At 49.7% G+C, this 20,723-nt stretch overlaps 3 protein-coding genes across 9 annotated transcripts; all 3 read right to left on the bottom strand.

Annotated features, from left to right (window-relative positions):
• Positions 1-1,948: 1,948 nt before the first annotated feature.
• Positions 1,949-7,220, bottom strand: surf4l (surfeit 4, like). 2 transcript variants are annotated; one of them, XM_040046694.1, is made up of 6 exons: positions 7,042-7,220; positions 5,590-5,776; positions 4,828-4,904; positions 4,122-4,165; positions 3,791-3,980; positions 1,949-2,841 (listed from the first exon to the last, which is right to left on the bottom strand). In XM_040046694.1, exons 1-6 carry the CDS (start codon positions 7,087-7,089, stop codon positions 2,575-2,577), a joined length of 813 nt encoding a protein of 270 aa, XP_039902628.1. In that variant the 5' UTR covers positions 7,090-7,220; the 3' UTR covers positions 1,949-2,574. The 2 variants fall into 2 exon arrangements, with proteins under 2 accessions (XP_039902628.1, XP_039902630.1); XM_040046696.1 differs by lacking the exon at positions 7,042-7,220 and adding an exon at positions 6,226-7,030.
• A 122-nt stretch (positions 7,221-7,342) lies between these two features.
• On the bottom strand, positions 7,343-14,025 carry ciz1b (cdkn1a interacting zinc finger protein 1b). 6 transcript variants are annotated; one of them, XM_040046693.1, is made up of 15 exons: positions 13,923-14,025; positions 13,257-13,325; positions 12,983-13,070; positions 12,762-12,904; positions 12,612-12,670; positions 12,470-12,531; positions 12,235-12,375; positions 9,997-10,091; positions 9,820-9,916; positions 9,517-9,621; positions 9,152-9,304; positions 9,024-9,081; positions 8,742-8,863; positions 8,066-8,172; positions 7,343-7,657 (listed from the first exon to the last, which is right to left on the bottom strand). In XM_040046693.1, the coding sequence occupies exons 2-14, from the start codon at positions 13,283-13,285 to the stop codon at positions 8,107-8,109; spliced, it is 1,218 nt and encodes a 405-aa protein (XP_039902627.1). In that variant the 5' UTR covers positions 13,286-13,325; positions 13,923-14,025; the 3' UTR covers positions 7,343-7,657; positions 8,066-8,106. The 6 variants fall into 6 exon arrangements, with proteins under 6 accessions (XP_039902627.1, XP_039902623.1, XP_039902625.1 ...); XM_040046689.1 differs by lacking the exon at positions 7,343-7,657 and adding an exon at positions 8,531-8,628 and having other exon boundaries at positions 7,853-8,172; positions 13,923-14,022; XM_040046691.1 differs by lacking the exon at positions 7,343-7,657 and having other exon boundaries at positions 7,853-8,172.
• A 1,716-nt stretch (positions 14,026-15,741) lies between these two features.
• Positions 15,742-19,779, bottom strand: kazald3 (Kazal-type serine peptidase inhibitor domain 3). The gene is made up of 4 exons (XM_040046697.1): positions 17,823-19,779; positions 16,334-16,494; positions 16,110-16,257; positions 15,742-16,012 (listed from the first exon to the last, which is right to left on the bottom strand). Exons 1-4 carry the CDS (start codon positions 18,226-18,228, stop codon positions 15,933-15,935), a joined length of 795 nt encoding a protein of 264 aa, XP_039902631.1. The 5' UTR covers positions 18,229-19,779; the 3' UTR covers positions 15,742-15,932.
• Positions 19,780-20,723: the final 944 nt, after the last annotated feature.

Raw genomic sequence — 20,723 nt, 5'->3', positions numbered from 1 at the left:
GACTCTCTCCCAGACCACAGACTCAGAATACAAGTCAGAGCTTTATGAAAAATAAATAAATAAAGTTTTGTTTTCAAACTTGGAGTTCAAGTTATTTTTCCTTCCAATAGTGTTAACATGCTACAGGTCATGAACAAGATTGTTTTTAATTTTCATTGTAAGTGGGCTAAAGCAGTTAATTTAAAGTAGTCTAACATAAATGCTGTAATTTGATTACTTTAATAAACATGTGACTTGGATGCTGGCGTGACCACACTGCACACGTCTGCTGTTGCTCGCTCAGGGAGTTTGTGTGTTCAGACACGTGAAGCATTAGAGGGAACGTTGGTTAGGACACCAGTGCTAATGAGGTCAGATGCATATTTCATGTTTCTGTATGAAATGGTTTAAATGTGATCACTGTGTGATGAACCAGTGGGCTCACTGCACGCTGTGCTTCATCCATCCTCCTCTTCATCGCATTTATTAACCTTTGAACCAAAGCAGAAGAGGAGCAACAACTCCTGAAGGAGAGCAGGACGACCCTTAACTCGACCTGCCAACCACTGATGACCCTGTTGGAGAATGTGGCCAATGTGCTGAGTGTGAGGTTCATGATGAGCCACCAACACAGTCAGAATGAACATTATCATTTTCTTTTCCTCTCACAGTTTCAGCAGTGGGACAAACTGTAGAGGCATCAGTGTGAAGAGAGCTCGGCTCAGGTACGGATCGCTGCGCTGACGGCCCACAGGGGGCGCCGTGCAGGTGTTCCTGTCACGGCCGACGGTAACCTGGGGATGAGTCGAAGCGTTCAGAAAGCTTCTGTGTACTTAGTGTAATTAGTCCATGTAAACTGGAGGAGCCGCCCAAAGTGTTGACACGCTGCACCCACGAGTCTGACTTTGTGACAAAGTGAGGACGGATTTAAAAAGCGGCCCTTTGGGGCCTCGCATGCTATAACTCACTTCTCCACAAGAGGGCACTTAAGAGTTTTGCAGCTTTACAAAATGAGGACTGTTCAGAAAAAGCTGACTTTGCAGATTCTTACAAGTCAGACATCAAAGGGCCCTGAGTGGCTGTACTGTGGACGCCTTCCTGTCATTACTGAAACCAACGCTGTGGTTTCCAGACATCGGACTGCGTGAGGACGCGGCGGGAGGCTGAACTAAACGAAACCTTGGAAACGTGCGCCACACAAACACGGTGTTAAGATTCACTTTAAATGCACTTCTGTGCGCCCGGGTGACTGAAGAGCAGGTCAGTGTGCATCCAGCTTACATAATGGAAAAGATCACAGGTCATGCTGCTCGAACTGCTCAGAGGTCAGAGGTCACGTTAGTTTGACAGCCTGCTCACGACAACCGCACGTTTAAGCCGAGAGGCCGTCCCGCGGCGCTTCGGTGACCTGGGAAGTTGGCGCGGCAGGAGGACATGCGGGCTGAACCGCAGGACGCGCCTTTATGGCCGATAGCACCGCCCACGTGTCGTGTGGCGTGCCACGTGACTCAGGTCTGCAGGCAGAGCGCCGCCTCGCAGTGAAGCTGAACGAACGAGCAGCACGGCGCAGGTCCCCGCTCAGGTGTGTCTGTCACACTCGGGCCAGCGACGATCACACAAACACGTCCAGGAGTCTCCGCACCTCCACCCGCTCCTCTGTCACTCCAACCCTCCGCACGTCCTCCTCCGTTCATGAACCTCCCCTGACGTCTTCCTCTTTTCCACCTGCCCGACTGGCCCATCTTCATTGTCCTTCATCCATCAGAGCAGAGGGCGCCGTGTGCTGCGATTGGCTAGGAGAGGACACGCCCAGCACACAGACGCAGCTTCCAGCACGCCTAGTCCCAGCGTGAGCTCACTTCCTGTTCTCGCTGATTTTCAAATAAAACACGGAGGTTGTGTCCGTCTTCTTTATACAGTCTGTGGGAGATGAGCAGGTGCTGCAGGAAACACTGAAACACACACACACTTAATGCTGCACGATTTATTAAACTCCTCCTACAAAAACACGATAGAAAAAGACTCACACAGACTCAAACACTGAACGTCGTACAGAGACGAAGCACGCTGTGAGGAAGCAGCGCCTCCTGCAGGACGCCACGGGTCACTACAGCCTCCCCGCTCCGTACCAAAGCTGTGATCGCTCACCTGCTCAGGTGTGTTTGTCGCCTCAGAGCTGCTCAAAATGATTCTGCCTCCATTTTCTCCCGTTTCAGTCTCCGACTACAAACGGATTCATGAATAAGGAAAACATCGCCGGCGGTCGTTTGTCCAGCTCGTTACAAAAACATTAACGAGTGACGTCGTTGTGTCCGAATCGTCACATCGAACAGGCTGAAAACAGCAAAGACCGCCTACAAAAGCACTGATTGGATAACGCAGCAGCTGATGCCTCAGGGAGGCGGGTGGCGGTCACTGGGTGGTGCAGCAGGATGGAGGTGGAGGCGCTCCCTCGCCTCCTCTAAAATCACTCTAAGTGTCAAACATCACAGCCAGTGTGCAACAAACATCACGTGACACAAAGACGAGCTCTGATTGGTCGCTCAGAGAGCAAAAAAATAAAAATAGAAGAGGCAGAGGCGCGGCTCCTCCTCCTCACCACTCCTTCTTCTTCTCGTCCATGGAGACGCCCCCGGGCCCGAGCGCCACCACCAGCAGCAGGCCGCCGATCACCGAGGTGGTCTGGAAGAAGTCGTACTTCAGGAAGTCGTGCATGGGCGTGTAGGACGGCACGCTCCAGAAGGCGTTGATGGTGAAGTTGATGCAGAGCAGCCACGCCACCAGCGTGAGCGCCGCCAGCTTCGTCTTAAAGCCCACCGCCACCAGGACCATGAGCGCCGTCCCCACCACGTTCTGCAGGAACTGAACACAACACGCCGTCAGCACGAGGACGACGGTCACGCCCATAATTATTCAGACCAAAGTTACTTTTATTCAACCTGCAAGTTTTCGTCTCCCAAACGATGTGGAGACGAGGCACCGGAGGCATCGCCGCCGCAAAAACGCTTCTCTGCTTTTATTCTCATTGGAGCAAAACGTGCCCCGCCCACAATCATTCACTCGTCTCAGTAATAGAAAAACCTTTAATAGTTATTACAGCAGACGAACGCGTCCTATAATCGCACGTCTCCACGTTTGCTCATTCGTCTTTAGCAGTGAGCTTTCAGGTCGGAGGGTCCCCTCGCCCTGATCTTTAGCTCCGCCCACAGTCTCTGCTGGACTCTGTGGGCGGAGCTGCTCAATGTTAATGTTTGTGTCTGCTAACCGTTTACTTTGCTGTGCTTTGGGTCGTTGTAGTGCTGAGCTGTCTGCTGCTGCCTGATGATGAGGAGGAGGATCTTCATGCTGTTTTTCGTGGTGGCGTTTCCTGTGATGAGCTTCCCCCCGCCCCCCAGGGTGGCTGTAGCTCAGGTGGCAGAGCGGATCAGCCACTAACCAGAAGGTCGGTGGTTCGATCCCAGACTGTCCACCAAGCCGCTGCCCACTGAGTCGGCTTGGACTGTTCGGACGGTGATTTTAGGACTGTGGATTTCCCAGAGACTGTGACAGTTTGTGAAGAGCGCGAGTCATTCTGGACACTTTTTGCTCAAATGTAAATAAAAGCGACGCCTCTGGTGCCTCGTCTTCTCTTTTGGCAGACGCCCGTGTCATTTCCTGTCAAAAACAACTTGTTGGTTGAACAAAAGTAAGCTTCCGTCAAATCTTGCCAGGAGTTTGAATAATTACGTGGAGACACGTGTGGACACACGTGTGGACACGTGTGGACACACGTGTGGACACGTGTGGACACGTGTGGGTTTGTGAGACTCACGCTGAGCAGGCTGAGGTCAAAGTGCAGCAGCGTCATGAACATGAGGACGAGGAGGACGCGACCTCCCAGCTGCAGGAGGTGCTTCGGCGAGCTCTGATGTCCGAGGGAAGGAACTCCGGCGAACACGCTACGCGCCTCCCCCCTGCACTCTGCCAGGAGGAGGAGGAGGCCCCCGCCCAGCGCCAGGTTCCTGCAGAGGAGGACGAGGAGGATGAAGAACAGCAGATCATGTCTTTGTAGCTCCAACCTGCAGCGTCACGCAAACATGCAGAACGAGCCGTTTCTGTCCACGACGTCGATAAAGTTATTTCAGAAAGGCGTGACGACTCACCTCATGAGGAACTTGAGGTCCCACAGGATGCTGTAAGCCACCATCTGCAGGTCACACAGAGTCACATGATCAGACTCACAGGTAACATTCTGGGACTCACCTGTTTGAAAGTTCACCTGCACCGTGTTGGCATGATGAAACTACGACCTTAACTTTTTCAGTTTAACAGATCTGACCAATCACAGCACTGCATTTGGCATCGAGTGCATGCGCAGCTGCAAACTCGCACCGGTGCTGAACACGTCTGACCACAGCGAGCTGCTGCTCCGGCTCAGCCGGCGCTCCGACATCAGAAACACAGACTAAAGCTTCCGCTCTGGATCAAACCGGGAATCGTCCCGGCCGCTGCCTGCTCCCGCCGCTGCCTGCTCCCGCCGCCTGGATCGTCCACGTTTCTTCCTTTTCTCCTTCGGAAACATCGTCACCTCTTCCTGTGCGCTCCGCTTTACCCGGAAATCACAGCGCTTTCAACGTGTCTACAGTACACGCCCCCCCGCACACACACACGGTCAGCTGTGGCTCTTCTTTCAGAGACAAAGAACAAAACGTTTACTCTGATTTATCATTTAAGACCACAGCAACTTCCTGTTTGGGAGTCTGAAGGTGTGACGGCGCAGTGAAAACCGACTGAAGCTCGCTGACCATCACGTCAAAAACCTGCAATACTAAACATTAAACGTGTGTGTGTGTGTGTGTGTGTGTGTACCTGCAGAGCGATGATCCCAAACAGAGCGCCGCAGGCGTGCTGAACAAAGTTCCTGCTGAGGATCAACACGCAGCAGCCTGCAGACACACACGTGTTACATGTTTAATGTGGAACAACTGAGAGCTCTAAATCACCAATAATCAATCAATCAATCAGAGACTGGTGCAACAACCCAGGTGCTCGCAGAGATCATTACACACACATACGTATAAATGTACAGGCAGGGGACCTCTGTCCCTAACTGTCACCAGTGTGCGAGTCCTCGGAGCCCCGTCTGCATTCGGACCTGCTCGGATCACCACGGTTTTCATTAGATCCTAGTACCTGGTACCAGGTGCTTTAGCAGGTGCTCGGCCGGGGTTCCCAGCGATCTGAGCAGGTATTAAAGTGTGACATCATCAGACTGCATGGCACAGATTGGCTGGTCAGTAGCGTCAGTGTGACGAAGAGCTGCAGATCGAGCAGCAGGTACACCGTCGCCTCCACGTCCACCTTTGCTGTAGCGTTTGCCTTGCATACTAATTATGCTGCAGGACGCTCAGACGCGTTGCTATGACGACAGCCACGCAGGTTAGGTAGTACCAGACAGTAATGAGAACCAGGTTAATGGAAAAGGGCCTCATATGTGTACAACGAGGTGTGAAACGCCCGTCCCCACAAGAAGGTGTCAGGGTTACAGTTAGGCTGGGCGTTCAGTGATGGTTAGGATGAGCATTTTGTCAATTAGATGAAAACGTGTGTGTGTGTGTGTGTGAGTGTTACCCAGCTGTCCCAGCAGGTTGATGAGGACGAAGAGGTTGGCGATGAAGAGGCCACAGCTCCAGGTGGAGTCGATGTACTCGCTCTGCTCGCTCCACTGGAGCCACATCCTGATGCCGTCCTCGAGGAAGGTGCTGACCAGGCAGAGGCGGGCCACGTGGGGGAGGTAGTGTTTGGTCACCCGCAGGAACTAAAGCAGCGGGGTGATCAGCACACTGTTAGTCGCTTTATTAATGTAGCACCGACTGCGTTTTTGTACATGCGGGGTTTAAAATACAAAGAGGCACCAAGAGCTGCAGTTCCTCTGACATCCAGCAGAGGCAGCAGTGAGTTGGTCCCCACAGACTCCCATGTTCAAACTTTGCAGCAGAAGTAAACATGTTTACAGCCGGACATCGTGCTGCGAGGTCACTGTACTAACAGACTGAAGCTAAAAATCAGCACAATGTTTCCTTAGATTAAAAACACATCAGCTGCTGATTCATGAGCCACAGCCTCAGGTAGACACGCCCACATATGTATTATTACTTTTAAAATACTTTAACTTGACTCTAACACGGTTGTTTAAATGTGGATTAACCAAGACGAAGATGATCATCATCGTGTGTGTTTCACGGCTGCGTGGAGGACGTGAGCTACCTGCTGCTGCAGCAACACTTTCTGTGTCGCTCCGTGGCGGAGGGTTACTTTCAGAACTTCCGGTCAGCGACGCTGCGAATTGATCGAACCAGACTCCGGTAACAGGTGTTTTCATTGAACCGTTCCCGGTTCGTCAGCAGTGATTCACGGCTGTGAGAAGAAACTATACCGCTCGGGCACGTCAGGACCCCGGCCTCGCCTCCGCGTGAGACCCAGCTGAACCACGAATTCGTTACTTTACTCTCAAACGTACATTTTTATAAAACATTTAAATGTTAAATGTGTAAAGCAGCCCTGGAGCGATCAGAGCTCTCCTGAGGTCGAACATCATCTCAGAGGAAAGTCACCCATCATTATTTCCGTTTTCCTACAAGCTGCGAACGTTTCACCAGACTCGATTTAAAATCTGTCACGTTTCAACTTTCCTCGAGTCTCCACAGACACCGTTGGTTTGTAGAAAACACCTGAACACGATCATCCATCGTGTAAAGTCGTTCTTCATTTCGGCCAACAGAACAACTCAATAAAGATCGCATTTTTGGTGTTTTAGTGAGAATGAATCTGCACCACGGTCTTTCCTGTTCCACCCTCCCGATGACGAAATCTGCTGCTTTGCTTCAAACTTCATGAAAGTTCATTTTAAAGCAACGAAGCTGTTCCGGAGAGCAGCTGCCCTCTGCTTTTCGAGCTGACTAAACTTGTTTTGCAGCAGCAATCACCGAGCTTTCAACAACCAGATGTTTGCGATAACCGGACCGAGTCCCAGCTCAGCGTGTGGCCGCTCCGGGTGCGCGTTTCCCGGGTACGGGAGCTTACCTGGTCCGCCACATCCTCCGCCTGGCTCATGAGGTCTCCGTGTCCCATCTCTGGCTCCGACGGTAAGGCACTTCAGTGCGGAAAAGCAGCTGCCAGCTCACGTCCCGGTCCGGTCCGCAGTGATGATGAAGATGCCCCGCTGCTGCCTCCTCCGACCCACAATCCTCCGCCCTGAGCAGGTAGGGCGCCCCCTGCGGCCGGGCTGGGTACAACATGCCACGTGGACCGGTGTTCTGACAAGACGTCCTACCTAAGTAGTTTATGCACATTTGTGCTGTCAGCACAAATGTAAGTAGGTATGACGGTTTGCCACTTAACTTTGCCCATCAGAGTATGCTTGTAGCTCATATTCATGAAACCAGGACGGTTTGCCACTTCATTTTACCCGGTAAAGTCACATTCACAAAGGTAGCATGGTTTGGCACGTAATTTTACCCATCAGAGTATGTTTCTAGCTCTTATTAACAAAGGTAAGATGATTTGCCACTCAATTTCGTGTTGTGCGCATGCGTAGAAACAACGGGTAGGATGGATTCCCAGAACATCAGAACATGAAAGTCTAACCCAGGTCAGATGTGACCCGAACACGTCGGTGGTTCTTGTTCTTTCACGTGGGCTGTGGGGATGTAGAAACACAATGAACATGATGCACGGCTGAGCCACCAGGGGGCGCTGAATGACATAAACACTGATAACTCCGCAGGATGAATAACAGTGTGATCGTTTCATTCTCTCATAATGGTAATAATTTATTTAACGAAACAGAAGTGTTAATAACTGTTTTATGACATCACACACCACGAGAAACAAAGCCGGTTATGAAAACATGATTGATTAATGTTTGCATATTAATGACGATGAAACTGACCACTGTCAGTCATTGTGCAGGTGTCAGGTGGAAACCTGCAGCTGTGAAACGTTTCTCCCACTGCAAACAGAACACACATCGACAGCAGTCCACCTGTGACCTGCAGCTCCTGCAGCAGCCACCAGTCAAACAAAAGAAAGGTGATCAGAGCTTCACCTGGATGCAGCAGCAATGCATTGTGGGACACGGTGAGGCGGTCAGGGTGGAGCAGATCGGTCCTTGTCTCTCTGTCCTTGCCGCCTCCTCCTCTGAGCACGGTGTCTCTAAAACAACAAACAACAGGCAGCTGGGTTACCTGTGTGTGTGTGTGTGTGTGTGTGTGTCTTCCTGTCTAGCTATCTTTGTGAGGACCGAAATCTGCATTCTACCATACTTGTGAGAACCAACAGTCACTTGTGAGGACACACAACCTGGTACTCACAAATTTGAAGCATTTTTGAGGCTCCAAATGTGGTTTTAGTGTCAGGGTTACAGCTAGGCTAGGGTCAGGCATTCATTTTTAATATGGGGCTAGGGAAAGCATGTCAAGGAAGGTCCTCACTAAAATAGCTGAACGGGGTTGTGTGTGTGTGTGTGTCAGTATTAGAGTGAAACCTGCAGGTACAGGTGAGATGAGGTCACCTGTCAGGTTCCCTCCTCCTGTGTGGTCTTTAGATCGACTGCAGCAGCTCTGAGCTTTCACTCTGGGCTGTACCTGCTGCACAGGTGCGTCTGTGCTGCTGCAGGGACATTAGCTCACCTGTGACTGTCCACATATTTATGCTGCGCACTCTTCGCTGACACACCTGTTACATACATGAAGTTAGTCATTAAATATAAAGCAGATATGTACCTGCAAGTGGAGGTAGTGTGTGCGTGTCCTGCAGTGTGCGTGTCGAGCTGCAGCTTCACTGTAGAAAAACTTTTTGCAGAGTTGACACATGAAGCCACAAACAGGAACCACAAAACTGCTTCCTGTGGGGACAGAGAGTAAAGCGTCACTTCCTGTTTGTCGCAGAGACACGAGACAAAATCCACAGACACACTGATCTACGCCTTCTGGATTTTCTCTCTACAGATCGTCCACCGGGGGGCGACAAAGCTCCATCAGCTGGTTTCGACCACCGGGACGTACCGCACGCCGTGCTGGGGTCATACTCTGCTCGCCGCTTGTCCTCCTCTTCCTCAGCCACCTGAAACAGTTTAAAGTCGTCACTCCTGAATCGTGATTTCACTCGACGCCACAGGACATCCTGATTTTACCTCTTCCTTTGTTGCTGCATCCTCTTCCTCGTCAGCTACGTCCACTTCTTCCTCCACCACTGCCCCCTCCTCCTCTTCCTCCCCCTCCTCCTCGAAGCAGCCAACAGCATCCACAGTGATGAGCTCCTCCTCCTGAGCCTCCTCCAGGAGCACCTGGGAGGAAACAGGAAACATCAGCTGTCCCACAGAGTGGATCCCGCCGTTGACGGTCACGCGAACAGTCGTTGCTTCGGTTTGTTTCACTGAAGTTTTTAGTGAACACAGACTCAGGATACACGTCACCACCAGCGTCTGCGACACTGACCACCTGACAGCCACAGCCATTGGCTTCCTGCTGTCACCTGACTGCCGACGCCCTCACTCACCTGCTGTTTATGTTCCGATGACTTCATGTGCTCCACAAACTTCCTGGGCGTCCTGAAGTGACGTCCGCACACCGGACAGAAGGGCCGGCAAAGCTGCTTGCACATCTGGATCTCACACACACACACACACACACACACACACACACACACACACACACAGTCTTCTATTGACATTTTAATCTGCACAGTTGGCAAGTACACTGACAGTAAAGGGCTATTCTATTCTATTCTATTCTATTCTGATCTCTGTTGGGTAAGGAGGCGTGTCTGCGCTGATACGTCATCATCACGTCTCACTCTCACCTTGTGTCGTTTGGTCCGCCGATGAATGATGACATCACCGCTGAAGTGAGTCTGACAGGTGTCACACCAGCGCTGCGACTCACGGCGGCGCCCCCTGCTGGCAGAGTGACACACCTGAAGGTTTTCAAACTAAACAACAAATCAGAGCCCCTGATCTGTGTGTGTGTGTGTGTTCACCTGTCCTGCGGTGTGTGTGTGTTGAGGTGGATGCAGTGTGTGATCTCCTGCAGCTTCTTCACATGTTCAGGTCCTGCCATGTGCTCCTGAAACAGCTGGAAATAAACAGAGCACACCTGTAGACACCTGTGCACGTCCACCTGTCACATGACCTGACATCCACAGCTGGTGCAGATGTGCAGACTGAGGTTGGTGACGTTGTGTCTGGTCAGCTGTTCGTCACAGAGCTCAGGTTATTACAGGTGTGTCTGGATGAAGCCACCTGATTGGTCAGGACTCACAGCGACGGCTGCAGAGCCGAGCTCACCTGTTCCAGGACGTGCAGCAGTGGCATCGCATTATTCATCATCAAAGCACTGAGGGAGGGGCACGAACCACGCTCTGCCCTCTGTGGTCCAGGTGTAACTGGCTGCTCTTCACTACTGTACGTTTCCCCTTCTGTTTACCTCGCGTGTCTGAATTTACAGTTTTTCATTTTGCAAAATCATCATGCAGAGCTCGGGTGCATCCCTGCTCCTGTTTCCCACCTGCAGACAGTCTTTACACTGCCGCCTGCCTTTGGTGGCTTTTTGGCAGAACTGTGACGTTCAGCAGTCGCCTCAGTGTTCTCTCACACAACAAAACTACACGCTAACCACACGCTAACCACATGCTGACTGTACTCCAAACACGCTAAACGTCGCTAATCTTTCACATCTCAAAACTCTCTTTTTATCTCGCTCTCTCTCTCTCGCCGTCGTACTCCAAAAACTCCTCCCTCTTCCTAAACGACCTAATGTCACGTGTTGCTATATCATTTTTTAATTGGTCAACATGGTACATTTTTCCACCAATAGGAAAGGGTCGCAGGAGCGCGTTCCTTAGAAAACACCCGTTTTGTCTGCAGTTCGTGGCGGCTTTGAAGATGATGCTGCTGCGTCGGCCATGTTTGTCGGGTCATCCGTTGTTTTAAATCGGCTGCTAGTCGATCGATGAGCCTCGGAGCGTTCACAGCCGCTCGCTGCTGTCAGTGGCTCTGACTTTAAAACAGGAAGCAGGTGCATGCGCTAACTGGGCAGAGGCAACAGCAAATGTTTCCAGATGTTAGCAAAGACTTGCTGTGGAGAAAGCTGTGGATGTCCTGAGTAGGGGTGGGTTTTTATAATCGATTTATTAAAATCCTGAATCGATTTTTAAATATAAATTTATTTTGCCCGAAACGCCAGAATCTCAGGTGAAACCTCACAAAATTTCAACAACCACCAAACAGCTAAAGCAGTGAATGAGAGCAGGAACAGGCACGGAGACGTGAACACACAGCGCGGAGCCGCGCATCAGAGTCAGTGAGATGTGACTTTCTCACCGACGGCACGGACACGGTCGGGGCTGAAAGCCGACAGCTCGCTGATTCTGATGTTTCAGCGGGTCGGCGCTTTGTGTTCACGCCCTTTTTGCGCTGATTCTAAAGCTGTTAGTTTATCTCTCTCCAAACAATACTGACCGAACCAGGATACAGTCACACTTCATGCACAGCTCTCTCTCTCTCTCTCTCTGTCTCTCTCTCTCTCTCTCTCTCTCTCTGTCTGTCTGTCTCTCTCTCTCTCTCTCTCTCTCTCTCTCTCTCTCTCTCTGTCTGTCTCTCTCTCTCTCTCTGTCTGTCTCTCTCTCTCTCTCTCTTCTTCATTATTCGCTTGCTTGTTATGCACAAGTCTACCGTTGTTTACAGGCTGTCGGTCGCTGTTTTTTTTTCCGTTTACATACTTCTGAAAAGAAAACCTCATTTCTGACGTTCAATACTGAACAAATTTAAACTTTTTAAAATTATGCAAAATGCAAAACGCCGTGTCTGTAATAAAACCGCTGGAACTTCAGAGGTGACGTTGATTCATGGTTTTCTTTTGTTTTTGATCTACTGCAGAACATTTTTATAAAATCCAGGCCAGGAAAATCTCCTTCATGTTTCTGTGTTTTATCTTCAGCGGCTTTGACACAAAGGCCTCTGCTGTGACGCTCACACCTTTGATAAAGTCTTGCGTGTGTCAGCTTCCTTTTTATAGATACAAAAATATGTAAATGTACCGATCTGAATTATAATATTTCTGACTGTCAAAATTTCCCAGATTCAAATCGAATTTAATCGAATCGATTCTAGAAATCAGTGACGACACCCAGCCCTAGTCCTGAGTGTGCTGAGGACACCTGACTCAGGTAAGACTGAACGAGGCAGAGGAAGAAGAAGAAGAGCCGAGTGTTTCTTACCAGGAGAGAGCGACACGTGAGGTCACAGACGTGACAGTGGAGTCCGCCCGTCTGTCTCTCGGCCGTCCTGTCCGTCTGTCCAAACTCTCGGCTCTCGCTGCTCTGCTGGATGGTGACCTTCAGTGACCCCACGCCCTGCAGCTACAAACACATCACGGCAGGTTACCTGACAGTCAGGTGTGTCTCTGTTACTCTGTGGTTCCGACTGCAGCTGGAGCGTCGCATGGTTCTTTACCTCGGCCGCTCTGCTGTCCTCGCTGTTCTCTGCTGCCCCCTGCTGGCCGGGAGGAGGAACATCTGGTGACACAAAGAGGGAAGCTTTATCAATCCGCAGCACAGGACTGAAAATCAGCCTGAAGGATGCCACGGAGACACACCTGCCGCTGGAGCACATGACCCGGGGACTCTGCTGGGCGGAGCAGCGTCGTCCTCCATCCTGTGAAAAACATCAAAAACACACCGAGTGAGTCGAGTTCCTCAGATGTCAGACAGTGACGTCGTTTGTTCCTAGCAGACGACCTCCCAACCTTGCTCGCTTTGAATCCGATTCTTCTGATCCTCCCTCCAACCCCACGCCTCCAGGCTGGCTCGGCCCATCAGCACCCCTCTCTTCTTCTGTGGCGGTGGAGCTGCAGCGTGGCCAGCTCTCAGTACTTCCTGTTTCTGACGCCTGGACAAACACAAGGCATTAAACCAGCAGGAGCTGGGGCTGCAGCGGGGACGGGGAGGCAGAGTCTGTTTTGGGTACCTGCTGGGGTGGAGGCGGCCTCCTCTGAGCAGCACAGACAGGGAATCGAACTCTCGCCAATGCACTTCCTGCAGTGGGTATAAAACACCTGCAGGTGGAGACCAACATGTGAAGCAGCGTTTATCAGCAGCACCCACAATGCATTTCACCTTCTATAAGTTTATCACACATTCAAATCCACGACAGACGTCTGAACCGTCACGCCTGCTCTGAAAGACCTGACATGTGTGTCAGGTTCAAGTCAGAGAAACAACACCTGACACAGGTAACTCACCTGTCTGTCCTCTGTGGCTGTTTGACCATGATGAAGGCGTGCTGACCTCTGACCTCTGAGCAGCTGTACCTGCAAAGATGAAGTTTCTCCTCTGATGTCCGTCATATATGAATGTAAAGCAGTTTTCTTACAGATTCATAACGTGTCTGAATGATTTTAATATGAATTCTGGGAATCAGCCGATAAACAAACCAGCTTTAAATCAGCACATTAAACAGAAATCTGGCACTAAATCAAACCGCAGTTCCAGGACAAGCAGAGGGAGGAGACTTTTGTCATTTCCAAGTCTTTAACATTACAGGCTTCACTTCTGTCACGGAGCTCATTACAAACCTCGAAGCGTAAAGCCGCGGAGAATCAGGTCTGCTATTTAGTGTGTAAGCCGAATTAAAACCGGGCTTTTAGAGACTCGTAATATGTCTTTATAAATTTCTTATCTGAAACTTTACTCAATCAGCAACGAAACAAACAATAAATTAGCACATTTTCAACAGAGACATCCCACTACTAGCTATTAGGCTAAGGCTAACAAGCTAAACTAACGTCTCCAAACAAACACAGTCTGACTTTAAACTTTTTCCTCTATCGTCCTGTTTGAAGACACGAACTAGGTTTAATAATCAGAGTTTACACGTTTAAATTGAACTCCAGGTTACTTTAGCTCACCTTAATGTTCAGCAGATGCTAAAGCTAGCTCAGTTACAAATAAACACATACTGACGATGATACTTGTGTCTTCTGTCGCCCCCTGCCGGCGCGGTGGAAGACATGCGGCCAGCTGAGGAACTACAGGGTTCAGAGGTACACGGAATCATCTGTGCACGTTTATATTTGTGCTGTTTTCTGCTACAGTCGGCTTTTCAGAATTCTTTTTTCTGTGTTTCCGTTTCTTCCCAGTCACCAAAAACCATTTCAGAAATAACAGATGGGCTGCAGATTTATCCAATAAATTCAGCTAACAGCAAGAAACAGTAAGTAAACTGCATAAAGAGCAAAAATGCAGTTTGTTTTTAGTTATTGTTTAATTTTTAATTTATTGTAAATATTGTGCATAATAAAAAATTTCATTAATAAAAAGTGAAATGTTTTTTTATAACTTTTGTGTATTTTACAACAGTTTTGGATTACATTGGTGATCAATGTGCATCACCCCTAAAATAAAACAAAATAGAATCTGTGCCTAGGCTGCGTATATTTGCATGTAGCAGTGAGTAGAACAATAAATGAAGTAGAGTGTTCTTTCGTCAGCTGTGTTTCGTGGCCTCTGATTGGCTGGTCTGAAAGTCTGGTAGTTATTTGCAGCTTGTGGTAAATCTGCTGGAATTTCCTGGAGACGAGCCGCAGTGTGTCGCAGACAGGAAGCACTTCCTGAGATGATCTCTCAGAGATTTATGGCGGAATAAAAGCGTCTGTGAGTGTGAACAGTAATGTTTCTGACAGAGAGCAGCAGTCGTTATATTTCATCTTTCTGCTGTGTCACGTTGGGCTCAGCTGCTGTAACGTCTCACAGTAATCATCCCAGCGCTGACGGGTGTACAGCTGAGGTTCTGATCCTGGACAAATGCAAGACTCCTGGAGGTCGTGCCTCCCTGTCGTCATTATTTTGATATGAGTGACGTGATGATGCCAATAAGCAAAGCAGCTGATGTCTTTATAGCAGCACACACACACACACACACACAGTTGTTTTCATATCTTAGTGGGGACATCTAACTGACATAATGCTGCTTACTCTAACCATAACCTAACTGTAACCCTGACACTAAAACCACGTTTCAAAAACAAAGTGCTGAGCTTTTTAAACGTGTTGTGTTGGGCTCGGGCTGCAGGACCTCCTGAAACAGGCCGGACTGAACCAGATTTGGATTCTTGGAAGTCTGAGTTCCTCTGAGACAGCAGCTGGAATGAAATCCTCTCCATGCATCCGTCTGACATTCACAGGAAACTGAAGCAACATGTGGTGAAACTATCAGCCAGAAGCAAAGCCAGGCCGTGCTCCAGCTGCTCTGAAGCCTCCACGTTCCATTCAGGCTCCTCAGCACCGTTAGCCTTCAGGACTGAAACATGAAGCACCAAAGCCTGCAGTTCCTCTAGCATCCAGCAGAGGCAGTAGTGAGTCAGTCCACACCAGTGACTGTAGAAAACATGGGCTGTATCCCAATTCAGGGTCTGCAGCCTTAAAGGCCGCATTTTAAGGCCGATTACGGCATTAATTAGTTGGATGCCTTCTAACTAATAGCCTGCTAGCTAGCTTCTAACCAAGCTAGCTAGCAGGAGTTGATAACTCCCTCTCTTGCCCAAATAAATTCATTTGAGGTTGCAAGAACCCAAAATGATACTAGCCCAAACTGAAATGCCCCTTTTTAGAGTTAACTGGGCAAGCACTGCCCGCCCTGCTTGCCCAGACATGCACTGGAAGGAGGAAAAACTGTCTATAACCTCAGTGCTATGAGTGAAAATGTGAAGGTCTGTTAGAGGCCAGAGGTCAGTTTGTAAACCTTTATTCATAATTTTAAAAAAAGTTTCACACAACAGATCTGACAGGAGACGCAGGCTCGAACGCCCAGCACGCCAAGTGTCCATGTCACTGCCCCGTGTGATGTCAGAGTAATGTTCGCATACACAGAGAAGAAGAAAATCAGAGACGCCTGTACAGAGGAGGTGACATCATGAAGCTCAGTAGATGTCCTGGTCATAGTCTGCGATGTCCATCGGCTGCTTCCTGTCACTGTTAGCCAGGTAGGACGACAGCTCCTCTGACAGAGCCACAGACAGGTGGAGACAGAGACACATCAGTGAGACAGACCCGAGTCTTTTAGTTTCTGTTTCTCCCATTTCAAACGCCTGTCTCACCTGCTCCCAGCACTCCCAGTACAGCCGAGGCCGAGGCCGTCCCCAGGTTGTTACGAGCTGTGCAGCGATAGGTCCCAGAGTCCCCCGTCTCCGCCCCCTCAATCTGCAGCCAGCTGGAGAGCTCGAACTTCAGAGGACCGCCTCGAGACTGCGAGAGAGACAATCAGACAGGTACTGAAATCTGTCCCAGAGGGGCGGGGCTGCAGGCTCAGGCGCACATGTACCTGGACGGAGATGTGCGGGTCGTCTCCGGGCAGGACGACGTCTCGTCCCTCCTTCGTCCACTCGACCAACGGCATCGGAAACGCAAACACTTCACAGAGAAAGATGAGACTGCTGCCCGTCCCGTTCACCTGACTGTGAGGAGGCACCTTAATGACCGGCACTGCCACAGGTGAGAGAGAGGTTAGGCTGGGCGGAGCAGAAATCTCAGACTGTGTGTGTCAGTCATTACATGTGAGGAGCGATCAGCTGACTGATGACCTCAGAGAGCTCACATACAGAGATGAGATGACCTCTGACCTGCAGTTTTACTCTGTGCTGATTTCAGGTGTGTGTGCTCGTGTTTTTGGGCCCTCTGGGGTCCCGTAGGCGCTCAGTGTGAGGCGACCGTTTCCTGGATGAAAAGTGAGTTCGCCCCTTTGCTCGATATCTGACGTCTGCTCTTCGTTTCCATTTTTAACTGAAGCCGTGCACGCCTGACCTCTGAACTCTAATGCAGATAAAATGGCGCTCAGCTTGTGGAGCTCAACACATCAAAACAGCTAAACCAGCTCGGCCTGGGCTCCTCCTCTTTACTCCGAGGGCTAAACCACAGAGACGGGGTGAACTGAGGAACTCATCATCATCATCAATAGAGCAAGCGCAATCGTATAAATATTTCAGGACCATGATCAATGAAAACTGAACTGCGATGAGAATTGCAAATTGCAAAAAAACAAACAAACAAAATAACCTCTTGATTCTTTTGCTTTGATGTAGTTACTTATCTAAGGTGGAAAGTTGTTTGTTTGGTTTTTGCTTTGTTTTATTATTTGCTTCGAGCTGCATGCAAAAAGATATTTTGTGAAAAGGGTTGGCGTAATAAGCAAATGCTTCAGCCAATACCTTTTGATTAGCCTTGTCTCATGCTTTCTTGCTTTGTGGTAGATCTTTGTTCTGTTTTCACTGAGATATTTGAATGCTAATCAATAAAAATCAAATCAAATCAATTGCAAATCAGTCTGCAGAAAGGGTCACAGCGCATTTACTGCCTCAGAAAACCTGCTCATTTCCACACTGACCGAACTATTTGAACTTTGTTGCGTGGTTCGGTCACACCTCTGTGACAGAGCAAACTCACTGGTGGTCTGACAGGTGAGTCACAGCCCTGTTTACCTGCCTGTACTCTAAACAGGTACAGACGATGCTTTATCACTTCTTAATAATGGCTCCATCCTCTACGGGGTGAATTTCAGCTTCTAGCCTCAGAATATGTGTGTGTCCGGTTTAAATATGTGTGCTGTTTTGTGAAAGGAAGCCAAACGATGTCATTCCTCTATAAAGCAAATTTACCTGCAGGTAAAAAAGTAAAGGAATCATCACCATTATCATCACATGTAAGCTCTCCCAACATATGTACCTTTAAAAATATGAATGAATGAGGTGAGCAGTGGAACAGCAGGTGGTTACCTGCCCTGCGGCTCCGACCTGTCCTACCTCAGGTGTTCCTACCTGTCCTGCAGGGGCCCCTCCCCGCGGTGTGGAGCTCGGGTGTGGAGTAGACGGCCTCCCTCAGCTGACACATGTTCATGTATGTTCTCCCGTCAGAGCCGCACACCGGCTCCTGCTCCTCACACACGCACTCCTCCTCTTCATCCTCTCCTCCTCCTCCCGCCTCACACCGCAGTCCGCTCCCACACAGCCCGTAGAACACGCTCCGGTTCCCGGGGTCGCAGGGCTGGCCCTCTAGGTTCCCGCACTCCAGGCAGCAGCCGCAGGAGTCCGGCACCAGCCCGGCCCGGCAGCCGCCGGGCAGCGAGCACCGGTCCGGCTGGCACGGCCCGCAGAGCCCCGGCGGCGCTCTGCACGGGCGGAGGCTCAGCCAGAGACAGAGCAGCACCAGAGTCCGCATCTTCATCCGCCGGTACCGGCGGGACTCTGACCGGTAACAGAGACACAACAGAGCCCGGGCTCACACCGGCATCCCCCGCGTCAGACACCGACAGCCTCCGGTCAGAGTCTCGGTAGAGTCTCTGGTTCAGTCCCGGGCTGCTGACGGGCTTTCTGTCTGTGGCAGGTTTGAACAGCTGAGCTGCTCGCGCTGCTTCACTGCACACACGCGCCAGACGCCGCTGTCACGTGTGTCACAATGGACACAAACAACAGACAGGTTCCGGTTTGACCTTTCAAAGTAAAACATCGTTACAGAGAGAACAGCAGCTCAGACTCTTCATATTCAGGCCACTAAATTTGGGATTTGGCACCAAGAAAAATCTATTTAAACTAAAATCCAGCACTCTGAGCTCAGAGCAGGGATCTGAGGCTCCACCCACTCATGCCCACTCATCACCACGCTGCAGTTCCTCTGACGTCCAGCAGAGGCAGCAGTGAGTGAGTTCCATGTTAAAACTTTAAAGCAGAAATAAACATGTTTACAGCCGGATACACAAACTGTTGGGTCTCCAAGATGATTTTAAAGCTTCCATTGTTAGGGGGCGTGGCCTCTTTGACTGACAGGTGGATGGTGACACAGGTGGCTGTAGCTGCTCGCTTCACCTAAGCTGGACCTCTGGACTGTGTTTATGCTTCTGGAGCATCTTTACTGACATCATGTGACCAATAACATGGCTGCCATGAGGACACTGTCTGAGGAGGCTATACCAGAGTTTTAATCAGTCTGTGTGATGCTCCTGTACAGAAAGGGTCACCTTTGGATTCACCTGAGATTTTGAGCTTCACAAACCTGAGGTTTCTGTACAAGTAAAAAGCTGCCTTTGGTCTGATCACGTGGAAAAAATTTGAATGCATGTGTAACTGAAAAATCTCCAAAATGAAATGACAACAAAATGAAAACTTCATACCTGACCTGCACTTCCTCAGAGCAGGTAAGGTTCAGTCTGCAAGAATGAACACGTTCCAACTTTTATTCTGAAAGTCCAGTACTCTGACTTCCTGTCTCGGTGTCTGACCTGACAGTCTCTGAGCAGCTGAGCAGCCTGCCGGCTTCCCCCACAAACAGCAAAAACAAAGGCAGCTGTTAAACTCATCCTGAGGCTGAAGCTGGGCTTTACAGAGTGGAGGCTCCCAGGGTCCTCCAGGAGGTTCAGGAGAACCCCGGGACCTGTTGGGGCCTCAGAGGTCGCAGTGGGGGTGAATGTGATTCAGGTGTCATTCAGTAGCAGTTCCTGAGTAAACGTGTTGGTTTGTCTCCTCAGCAGCACCAAAGCGACTCAGGAAATAAAGCAGCGGCGGTGGTGCAGGTTTTGGGCGTGGTGCCCTGCTGGCAGACAGGAATAGAACCGTAATGGAGGGTTTAAAATGACGTGTCTGCAGGCTTTTTTTACACTCTCGTGCTCTCGCACTGTGCCTGTGTCCCAATTCAGGGTCTGCACGCTTGAAGTACGCATACTATGCGTACTACGTACGGTGCGTACTATGAGTACGAGAAGTGCGGAAGTGAGAGGCTTGTGAAATGGGACAGTATACGCTTCGTCGCGCTGTTCAGGTTGCCTAGCAACCATGAAACTAACCGCGAGACACGTTACATACAGCTTTGTTTGACAGAAATGAAGGAGAAACATGTTTTGTTGGTCATTCATTTTTGTCATGACATCACTTTGATTAGTTGAGTGTCTGAGGCTGAGACCACGGGACTGTAAACATGATTGTTGGGCTTCATTTCTGTGCTGAACAGTCATTTAAGATTAGTTAGTAAATAACAATTAGTTAATGTTGTTCATGAGACTAAAGTCATCTCACTGTGGTAATGTAAATATAATATGGCCAATATTATAGTATTGTCAGATTATTATGAGATATATATATCTATATATATGCATATATATTTGAAAACATTGTGGCCAACCGTAATGTTTTATTGTTCTTCGTTATTAAACATTCGCACATAAATAAGTGACGTCATATTCAGTACTTACTTTTGACAGTTCACTCTTCGGCCGCTCCCTTCTGCCGTATTTTGCGGCAAAATTCTCCACACCCACCGCCGCGCTATGAATTGTGGGATATATGGGACCACGAAGCATGCACCGCACCACGCTTGATATTTGGGGAAATCGACGGCGCATTTGGAGTATGCGTTTGAAGCACACTTCGAATTGGGACAGCCATCGTCGCGTGGCGGTGACGTAACCGCACTTAAAATGCGTATTTCAAGCGTGCAGACCCTGAATTGGGACACAGCCAGAGTGTGTGTGAGTGTGTGAGCCTGGTCTTTACCTGAGCAGGTGTGCATGTTTCACCTGCGGGACGTGATCAGTCCTGAAAACCAGCACGGAGGAGTTTTTACTTCTCTTCATGCAGCAGCTGCTAAAGCAAGTTTTTTAGCTCCTCCCTCATTCAGAGCAACGTTATTCTGATTGGCTGCCCATCCTGAACAGGAACTTTGAATCCCCC

The sequence above is a fragment of the Simochromis diagramma genome, unplaced genomic scaffold (assembly GCF_900408965.1).
Source record: "Simochromis diagramma unplaced genomic scaffold, fSimDia1.1 OVJJ01000038.1, whole genome shotgun sequence".
Classification (NCBI taxonomy): Eukaryota; Metazoa; Chordata; class Actinopteri; order Cichliformes; family Cichlidae; genus Simochromis; species Simochromis diagramma.
This window is presented reverse-complemented; position numbering and strand designations above follow the sequence as displayed.